Source organism: Pygoscelis adeliae, unplaced genomic scaffold, assembly GCF_000699105.1.
Source record: "Pygoscelis adeliae isolate BGI_AS28 unplaced genomic scaffold, ASM69910v1 Scaffold421, whole genome shotgun sequence".
Taxonomy (NCBI): domain Eukaryota; kingdom Metazoa; phylum Chordata; class Aves; order Sphenisciformes; family Spheniscidae; genus Pygoscelis; species Pygoscelis adeliae.
In genome coordinates, this window is record NW_008824011.1 from 3,518 (window position 1) to 13,630 (window position 10,113).

General features: G+C 59.3%; 1 protein-coding gene across 1 annotated transcript in view; it reads right to left on the reverse strand.

The window, feature by feature from the left end:
• Positions 1-1,658: 1,658 nt before the first annotated feature.
• The window catches only part of EZH1 (enhancer of zeste 1 polycomb repressive complex 2 subunit), a 14,738-nt gene continuing 6,283 nt past the window's right edge, over positions 1,659-10,113 (reverse strand). Inside the window, 12 exon segments of the mRNA XM_009326556.1 lie at positions 1,659-3,380; positions 3,499-3,583; positions 3,985-4,065; positions 4,213-4,294; positions 4,695-4,790; positions 5,475-5,653; positions 6,690-6,815; positions 7,335-7,375; positions 7,966-8,057; positions 8,510-8,551; positions 8,553-8,653; positions 9,572-9,752. Of these exon segments, the coding sequence (XP_009324831.1) occupies positions 3,320-3,380; positions 3,499-3,583; positions 3,985-4,065; positions 4,213-4,294; positions 4,695-4,790; positions 5,475-5,653; positions 6,690-6,815; positions 7,335-7,375; positions 7,966-8,057; positions 8,510-8,551; positions 8,553-8,653; positions 9,572-9,752 (1,167 nt within the window). The 3' untranslated portion in view covers positions 1,659-3,319.

Consider the following 10,113-nt stretch of genomic DNA (forward strand, 5'->3'; position numbering starts at 1 on the left):
CTGCTGCCTCCCACCAGCTGCCAAAACAGGCCCTGCCTCTGTCAGGGAGCCCTGGGGCCGGGCAGCCCACCCTCCCTTTCACAGGGGAGCGTGCCGGGTGCGCCTGGCTGCTGCCGCCCTGTTAGCGACGACTGCGCGTAGATTCCCCGCTGCTTTGCTCGCTTAGCCAGAGCCACGAAGGAAGCCACGCAATACCCAGCCTCGGGGCACTGCCCGGGGTGTGCCGAGCAATACCCTGCCCGTGCGGGCAACGGCCGCCGCTGCCGCGCATGACGCCACCGCACTTTGCTGAGATGCTGCTTTCATATGATCAGGTACAGATCCTTTCTACCATTTTTGTTGCTGGATATTCTACTACACTCTGATTTTTTTATTCTATCAGTTTGTATAAAAAACCAAACGGAAGCTCCTGTCGGGTGTTACGTTCCGCGTGTTGTGGTACGTGGTCTGTAGTTTGCTACTTCTCTGTACGAAGTGCCAGTCCTGCCGATTACCTCCAGCCCAGGGAAAGCTCCTGTTCACTCGCTGTATTGTGGTAAGACGATGTTACAGAAATGCATTTATCTACCCAAAGGCCTAGCTCCACTGGGCACTTTATTTTTAAAAAACCTGTTTTGTTGAATGAGATGTGAAGATACTCAAATAAAGGCAGAATGACGGCGTTTGACACTCCCAGCCTTTGCTTCGGCAGCCTGGGCACGCAGGGGCAGCAGCTCCTCTCCCCTCCCCGCGGCTCAGCCTGCACCCAGGGGAGGGACTGGCACGGACAACAACAATTCCCACTCCCGGAGTGGGACGCAGGATGTAGAGAGCCGGGGCTGGATGCAGCTCAGGCTGCCGCTATGCTCGTACACACACGAGCGTGTCCTGCTCTCCCCACTGTGCACCTCTGTCACCTCCCAGCCCTGAGCCAGTGCCGATTCGGGCAGCCAGTGGCACCAGGACGCTCACAAGCCCCGCCGGGCTCCAGGGTGCCAACCACCGTGGAGGGGACAGCTGGGCTGAGCCCGCAGCAGGCAGAAGACAGGCAGGGAATGTGCCACTGCCAGCTGCTCCCTAGGGTAACAGAGGCCAGCAAGCTGTGGGAGGATGTTCGCTACCACTTTATTATGACAAAGGCTACAAGCCACATTATTTTTAAAGTGCATTATTATTCACCATCAACAAACCACAGACACAAGCCTGGCATAGTGCAGATATGGCCAAGGTGGCAGAGGACGCTGAGCGGAGAACAGGGCCGGGGCGAGCTGGGCGGACGGAGGCAGCAGGAGGCGATGGGGAGCAGGGCTCAGGCAGGTGCCAGGGTACAAGCACTGCTCCAGACAGACCTAACCCCCTCGGGAGCCCCAGGAAGGCATCACGGACAGCAGGAAGGACGGACAGACAGCCTTGCCTGCCGCAGCGGGAGGCTGGGAAAGGCATGGCATGGGCCATGCCAGGGAGGGCTCAGGCTCCCGGTGCAGACCCAGCACCTCTCTGCGTTCACGGACCATGCAGCTGGGACAGGGCTATGCCTTGGGAGCCCCGTGGTTCCCCAAACAAGGGCAGCAAGGGCCCCAGCACTGCTCACCTCTGTGCGGTGCTCCCAGACAAACACCACCCATCCTCCACGCCACTGCCCCCAAAGGGCTCCCTGCCAGAGGAACTGTCTCAGTGCCATCCCAGGAGCCCAGCGCTGGAAGCCCGCAGCTCCAGGCCCTCATCACCCCTGGACAGCCCGGTGCGGTGCCCGGCAGAGCACCCTCCGGCACTCAGCATCAGGCCGGGCAGTTGGCTGGCAGCACACGTGGCTCCTACGGGCAGCCCCATCCTTCAGGTCACCCCAGGCCCTGCTCAGGGAAGAGCCCCCCATCCAGACTGCCCCATCCCAGGCCTGGAGCAACATCCCTGCAAAGGTGCTGCTGAGGGATGACAGCCGTCTGGGACGTCTGTGGTCCCTCCACCCCCAGAGCAGTACATGGGGCCCAGCTGCCGGCTGAGGATTAAAGTGCTTTTTTCTTTTTCTTTTTGCATGGGGTGCTAAGGCCAAACCTCGCCCTGCCAGAGAACATTTCCCCTTTATCCCCAGGGTCAGGGTGTCAGAAACCTCTAGGCAGGTTTCTGAGGAGCCTTCCCCAAGTCACCGCAGGCAGCGGCAGGTCTGCTGCACCCTGTTCAAACCTCGGCACAGCAACATTCAAAAAGTCCTGTGCAACGAAAGGCTCCTGCCCTGAGGGGCCCTGCTCTGCTGGCTCCCGAAGGGCCCAACACCTCCCACAGAGCCTGTGCTGCCTGAAGGGGACTGTCCTGACAGAGGACGGTGGAGGAACCAGCTCTGGTACCGCATGGTCAGGAAGCGCCCGCCTGGGTGCAGGGAGGCCAAGGCCCGTCTCCCGCTCTGGGTGCAGCCCCAGCCGGTCAGCGGGAGTTCCCCCCCGCAGCCCCAAAGCTGCCCAGCAGAAGCATCCACGTGCCAGCCCCAGAAGGGCCAGGCAGCAGAGCAGCTGGGGACGGGCACAAGCCAAGCAGCCACCCCACAGTCACGAGAAAACGCCACAGGCTGGAAGGGCTTCCTCAGGCTCACGGGTTCCTGCTGCCTCTGGACCCCTCTTGTGCTTGCAGCAGCACCCCAACATTGTCTCTAACCAGCTCAGTGGCGTCCCTACCCAAAGTGACTTTTTGCATAGTGCTGCTCTCCCCATCCCCAAGCATCGTGCCACACCAGCCACGGCTAGGCGGTCTGTCCCCCAGCCAGCTGGGGCAGAGGGGAAACAGTGCCTCAGTGACAGCAGCTTGGGGCCGGGGGACCGCTGCAGCCATGTCTCTATGGCTTCCAACCCTGTCGCTGTCCTTGTCAACAGGACAAAACAGGCAGCAAGAGATAGCACTCGAGACCAGAGCTTATCCCAGGGGACAGGGCTGGAGGGGAGCACCAGCCCCTCTGCCCACTAGCTGTGCCCCGGGTCCCAGTGCAGGTGGTACCTCACTCGCTCTCGTTCTTCCAGCAGTCGGCCGAAAATGGAAAGAGACTGAGAATTCACAGCTGTCCCTCCTCCTGCACCACAGCTTTTCTTCAAGCCCCAGCTCCCCTCCAGCCCGGGAGACCGCCCGCAGAGCAAGGCTCCAGAGCCTGCCCCAGCCCAGGGCTGGCAAAGCTGCCACCCTGGCAGCAGCCGCTCACACTCCTGCCCCGAGTCTCTCTCTGGGCGTCTGGATGGAAAGTAGCACTTGTGACACACACAGCAACGGGAACAGCAGCAGTCATGTCAGCGTGAAGCAAACATGGCATTGCTTACAAGGTGCAGCAGCAAGGTGTGCTGGGGACCGCCCCGCACAGAGCCTAGATGATATCTGTCTCCCTCTCTATGCCGACATACTTCAGGGCGTCTGCCTGGCTGTACCTACAAGATAGGAAAGTCACAGCTGCTGTAATGACCTCCCCCGCTCCCCACAAACGTGCACACAGAAAGTGGGGTCAACCCTGCACCCCAGTCCCCAGCCAGCCACTCCCCAAGGTACCTGTAATCAAAGAAGAGCTCCTCTCCTGCCTGGATGGCCCTCTTGGCAAAGATCCCTATCCGGTGGTCTCCGTTCACCATCACAACTGCAACCAGAGAGATGACATCAGAGACGCGCAGCTCCAGCTCAGGCCAGGAGGTCTCGCAGCACTTTTGCCCTGCCCGGCCAGCTGCCAGTCCCCAGGGCCACGGTACCCAAGCTCCTGCCCGGCAGGAATGGGGCGCTCCCCGGGGAGCTCCCAGCTGCTCTCTAGCAGCAATCTCTCCTTGCAAGGCCAGGGCCACCACAGAGCTGAGCTGAGCCCTCACCAGCAGCAATGTGATTTGCTGCAGAGAGGAGGAGACTTTGTCCGGGTCTTTGAAGTTCTGCTGCTCGCACAGACTCAGGGCGACTTGGGACCCTGGAGAATCCACTGCAATCCCGGAGCTGAGCAGGACCCCAGAGAACCTTCCCCCACCAAGATCTGACTGGGCAGGGATATCTCACCTTTGGCATAGCAATTGGGGTTCACCGAGTGATTGGCAAAGCGGATTTTATTTCCTTTGCGGGTGGCGTCAACAACAAAATCTATTAAGGAAAAAAAAAAAAGAAAACTGTAGTGTAAAGACAGGCCTGCTGCTCAGGCGACAGACGGGCTGAGACTGCTCACCAGCCATCAGCACCCTGCCAGGAAGCCCAAGCCTCCTCCACCCCTCGAAGCCCCGGGCGAGTTACCGTTGTTGAGGTTGAAGAGGAAGCTGGACATGTACTTATCATAGACCTTCCCTCGCCGGTCAGCCTCATCCTGTGAAATAAGCTGGAGAAGGAGAATGCCTTGAGAGACTCAGCACCTGAGGGCACAGCAAGGACCACTGCGAGGAGCAGTGCTCGCCTACCTCCTAGAAACATCCTCCCGCCCTCCCACCCCACGGGCAGGAGCTCACCAGGGCTCCTAGGGAGGGAGCAGAGACAAGAGCTGGGCTCCCAGGGAACAGCACATACACAACATGCTCCTCCACGGTGGAGGGCCTAGAGGTACTGAGATGGGTCCCAAAATGGTGCAAGATTCAATCTAAACCTGGTCAGAGCCATGGCCACAGCCGAGCTGGGGAAGGCACGCTGTCCCCGCTGGACCAGCGGCTGAAGGAAGCACTGCCACTAAACGCAGCCTCCCGAACACGCGGCACAGCAGCCCCAGCACGGGCAGAAGCACTGACCTCACCACAGTACTCAGAGATGAACTCATTCTTCTGCACAGATTCCTTGATGAAAGTCCCCCAGCCGGCGACATCCGACGGTGCCAGCAACAAATGCTGGAGCCAAGGTGAAAAGGAAACGGTTACGGTCGGCAGGCCAACCACCTCCCAGCACACAGAGATCACACCCCGTGCATCAGGCAGACCAGAAAGCAACAGTGAAGAGCTCTCCACCTCCCGGCACAGTTGCACACGCCGGGGTTAGGGCAGTGCCCAGGAACAGCCATGCCGTGCTGGCTGCCATGCTCGGAGTCCCAACATCACGGGGCTGAGTAACTCCGAGGAGCAAAGGGAGCCAGAGTCTACCCAGCATCCCCTGGTTTAAGGTGACACATGGCTCCCTACAGACTTACAGGTCGTAGCATCATTAGGCTGGAGTTGCACATTACTTGACACCCATTAATTTGCATCTTTCTCTGAATTTTGGTCTTTTTTACGTGCAGTCCCTTGCCCTGACCAGCAGAATTCAAGACCTAACCTTTCTCTGGAGTCATTTTTTACACCCCGTTGCTCTCACCCTTCCTCACGTAACTCCTGTCTCCTGATTTTCACATCCATAATCCATACTCCAGATTAAGTGCTACAGAAGCCTGGGGCAGAGCAGCTTCTCTTCCAGACCTCCTCACTCAGACAGCTACGGGTGGCTCGCACACCCTCTCCCACGCAGCAGGAGCTCTCTTTATCAGCTCTACCCAGAGGCAGCCCCCTGCCAGCAGTCCAGAGCCATGCTGCTGTCAATACCTTTTTGAGACCTCGCTGGATGCTGCAGTTCTTGCAGGAGACCACCTTGCAGTCCCAGTGCTCTGAAGCCCCACAGGTCAGGCAGAGGTCCGGATCGCACTCCCGCACGGCCAGGTAGCACGGGCATTGCTTGGTGTTGCACTGGGTTTTACAGCGACAGCCTGGGAAGCGGTTCTGACCTGCAGCAACACAGCCCCCAGTTTTGCACCACGAGGTTTTTCAGCCCTGCAGGAACACAGAAGCTCCTCCCGAGCCGGGTCTCACCCTGACAGGCCCCGGGCAGGTACGGAACTAAACCTGTCCGTGACCAAGGGCCACGCTGCCTGCCCACGACCCTGCTAACGTAAGGAAGGTACCTTTGTGCTAATAAAGAGCTCTACACCCATTCTGCTCTGGGCAGCAGAGACAGGAGCCCCCAGAACGCCTCTTCCTGCCCCCCCCGGAGTCACCAGGACAGCGCTCACTAAGAACACAACGAGACAAGGTGAACGTGAGGCAGCCTGGGCACCCAGGAGCTGGAAGCAAATCAAAGAAACACTCTGCGTGCGCGGGAGCTTTGAGCACCACTCACACTTAGCAGACCACAGACCACGCACAGGGTCCTTCCTATCTGCATGGCTGAAGATGCTGATCTGCCTCTTGGGACTAATTATGTGCAGTTTGAAAATAAACAACTCGGATAATATAAACATAACAGGTCAGTACAGAGACTCTTGGAGCCTGAGTTGGCTCCCTGTCACCCTGTAGTCCTTCCAGCCCCAAGCTGTGTCATAACCCTTAACGAATCCACCCTCAGAAGCCCCACCGATGTGGGCAAGTGTGGTTATCTCCATTGCAGAGCTGGGAATGGAAGCCCAGAGAGGAAAAATAACCATGGCAGAGCAGTGACCCATCTCCCACCCTAACTGCTGGCCACACATCCTGCTCTCAGGGAACCAGCAGCATCACCCGCGGGTTGTTGATGCTGGATACAGACATGCGGGTGAGCATTCTCTAACAAGAGCACGTATCTCAGCTGCTGAGAGTCACAGGGCAGCATGGAACGGTTTCCCCTTGGACTTCAGCAGACTGCTAATCTAACTGCTGCAGATGGATAGAGCAGTGAATGCCAGAACCAAGCAGGCCTCCAGCAAGTCCCAGCTCTGCACCCTCCCTCTGGTCTGTGTCAGGAGAGCTGGCTGCTTTCCTGCCTGATAGCCCAAGGTTTCTCCTTACAGTCAGGGTTGCACTGGCAGAACTTCTCACAGAAATTCTGAGTCATGATGCAAGGGCAGGAGCTGTCACAGGGATGCTCGGGGTGGTCACAGGGCTGGTAGTTGTACACCTGGGTAGGTGAATTATCTAGAACAAGAGGAGAAATGCCCGGATTAGAAGCTGCACATTGCAGGAATGTTTGAAAGCAGCACACCCAGGGCTCTGGAGCAAGGAAGGTGCAAGCTCCCCGTTTGCCGGCAGAGGGCAGGGAGCCCAGCAGCACCCAGCACACAGCTCCCGCAGACACATGGCTGTGATTACCGACACATGGCACACGTCTGCTCTGCCCTGAACAGCCCGTTTTACAGCGGGGCTGCACGCCAAACCTCAGCCTCCCCTCTGGCTGGAGCAAGACCACACCGCACGTACTGCCTCAGCGAGAGCACTGGCACAGCGGCAATTCCCAGGGCACAGCCGCAGCAGGGCCGGCCAGTGGCACCCCAAGGAGCCCAGCTGGGGGGAGACGCTCCCCCTCTGCGCTGCTGCAGCTGCAGGGCTGGAGAGCAGGACACGGCCGTCCTGCTGCACGAGTCAGAGCCGGCGAACTCCATCCCGCGGGCGAGTGGCCTTGCAAACCTCGCGTGACACAGCCACAGCAAACGCTACCTTTCTTCAGCTGAATCTTCCTGCAGTGCGCAGCCCACAGCCTGGAAGAGAAACAGAGAGGGTCTGAGGGGACGCACAAGCCTCCGTCAGGAAGAGCTGGCCACAACTGCTCGGCACCACCGGTCAGCACGGCAGCAGGAGACAGGCGATTCCAGCGAGGCTGTCTGGCAGCTTCATGCATTAATAACCATCAGCCAGCCGTGAAGCAGAGAAAGATGAGAACGACGCAGCTACAGCATTAGTTATTTAAGGCAAATGCTAGATCCAGATTAATACTGGACACACTGGGATCAGCACACAAAAAGTAGGTTATAAGTCAGGGAGCTGAGGCTAAGGCTGCTGTTAGGACAGCGGTACCGTCCTTCCCGCAGCAGTGCAGCACTACAGCCAGGCGCCGTGCTGCCCTCTCCTCCGGGGCTGAGCCCAAGGCCTCAGAGCCCCCCAGCCAGGGCAGCAGCACTGGGAAGAGAAGCCAGGGGCCAGCACCCAGCCAGCAGCACCAGCAGCCCTGTGTGACAGCGGGATGTGTGCACAGATGGGAGCCAGATGGGGATTACCAGGAATGCTTTGGCACAAAAAGCAGTGGATCTGGTTGCATTTTAAGAACAAAACAAGCTTGTCCAACACTTGCCTGTGCTTCCTTTTCTTCTTCTGGGATGGATTCATTAATTCATTTGTTGGCAGTTTTGTTATAAGTGATTCTTTCACTGCAAACTGAAAGACCTACCAAAGAACAGAAGCAAAAAGAAGAACAAAGTTCAGTGTACTCAAGTTGTTTTTATCTAAAACATAAATAGAGAGAGTGTAAGCAAGCACGCACAGGGGGGCTCCCAGTCCCTGGACCAGTAAGCAGGCAGTTCTGCCCCCAGTTTCACTGACCACGGCTGTCATTGCTTCTCTTGCCTGGGAAACAAGAGCGCCCGCCCTGCCAGTGCGCCCGGCCTCAGACAAGGCACTCTGGAGGAAGCTAAGAGCACTGGGCATGCACAGGGCTCGTTCTGCAGACAGCAGCAGTACTGCAAAATAACAACACTGAAGTCCACAAAGTGTTGATGCAACACATTCCTTGAGGCGGTTTGTGGCAGAGAAGAAAAAACAGCAAGCAAGCAGCGGCCAAGGCTTCCCTCCTGCCGCTGGGCCAGGCGCTGCAGTGCCTGCCCTCTCCAGGCACCCACCTGCTTGCACGTCTTTGTTCCCAGCAGCCTGGCAATCGAGCACCGTCCACTCGACGGGCTCCTGCGGCGTCTCCACCGCAAACAGCTGGGAGGAGGCCGGGCTCAGCTTCTGCTTGGTGGGGGTCTGGCAGCGGGAGTTTGCCTCTGGCAGGAAAGGCAGACGTTAGGCCAAACACAACATGGGAGAACGCACCCTCGCCATCACAGCTCCCAAGGGCAGCGGTCCCCCCGAAGTGCCCAACACCTTGCCTCGCCCCTGCCCCTACACCTCCTGGCAGCCCTGCACCATGCTCCCTGCCGCACGCTCGGGCCTCTAGTCAGGCAGCCCAGCACCGGTTGGGACGGTGGCGCTGGCCCCCCCGCTGCCAGGGAGGCCCAGAGCCACCAGGCCCCCTTCCCCGTCCAGGGCTGGCCCAGGACGGAGCCCCCTGACTACAGCAGCAGCACCAGAGAGGCCCGAGGATGAGGAAGCCACTCTCTCCTCTCCCGCCCGAGACGGGACCCAGACGTACAGGAGTCCTCTGCCCCCCCAGGATCTCATTCTGCCCCAGCCACCACCACTTCCCCTGGTGTGGCAGGAGGAGCTCGGTGCTCCTCTGCGGCACCGAGGAAGCGCTCACCCCTGGCAGGTCCACAGACAAGCCCCCTGCCTCAACATCTCCCTGGCCACTGCTCTGTGCCGCAGCAGGGCAAGCACACAGACCAGCGCTGCCCGGGCACTGCCCTGCCAGGGGCACTTTCCTCGTGCACAGCCGAGCAAGGTGCTCAAGAGCTGAAGTCTCTTTGCTTTGCAGGTCCCAGCAAAGCTCTTGCTTTGCCTGGCAACATTCCTCCTTCCTGGGAGAGGACAATGAATCCCACAGCAGCAAGGACAGGGGCTGGTGTCCCTCATGTTTGTTTAAGCCCAGCTGTAAACACCGACTCTGTTTGCTAACTCAGAATTCCACACCCTTGTACGGGACGCAGAGGCAAGACAGGGAGAGCCCCAGCTGCGAGGTGCTGCCTGTCCTTACTGCTCATACCGCCAGAGGGGAGAGGGGTGTCTCTGGGGTGGCATCGTACCCGAGGAGCTAGAGGCCCACTCGTTGCCCGTGTCTCGGTCGCTATCGCCCTCCCTCGTCTCAGCGACGGCAGAAGCCAGGGTGTTTGAGCAAGAAGCACCCACCACGTGGTGCCTCCGGCGGCGCCGGCCTGAGCACTTGGACCTGGGGTTGTGCAGCGCAGCAAACTCCTTGGCTCCTTCCTGCAACCAGAGCAGAAGACAAGGCACGTGGCAGATGACCAGGGAACACAGAAAGGCTTTTCCATAGGCCCTGGGACAAGCCCTGCCACCACCAAGAGAAGGTGGAAGACCCGCCATGCGTGGTCACTTCAGCGAGTGCCAAGGCCCTGCCAGCTGCCCGCACTGCGCATTCCCACTTCGCTTCCTTCAGCACCGCTGCCCGGTCGGAAGAGGCTCCCTGGCCCTGGCCCTCCACTCCGCTCCCCTGCCTCTTGCCCTGGCAAAGAAATTCTCCTGGCCTCTTCCTCTGCTCCAGCCCCGCAGCTCCCCGGGACACCCTGTATCTGAGCCAGCTGACCAGCTCCGACACCACCAGGCGCAC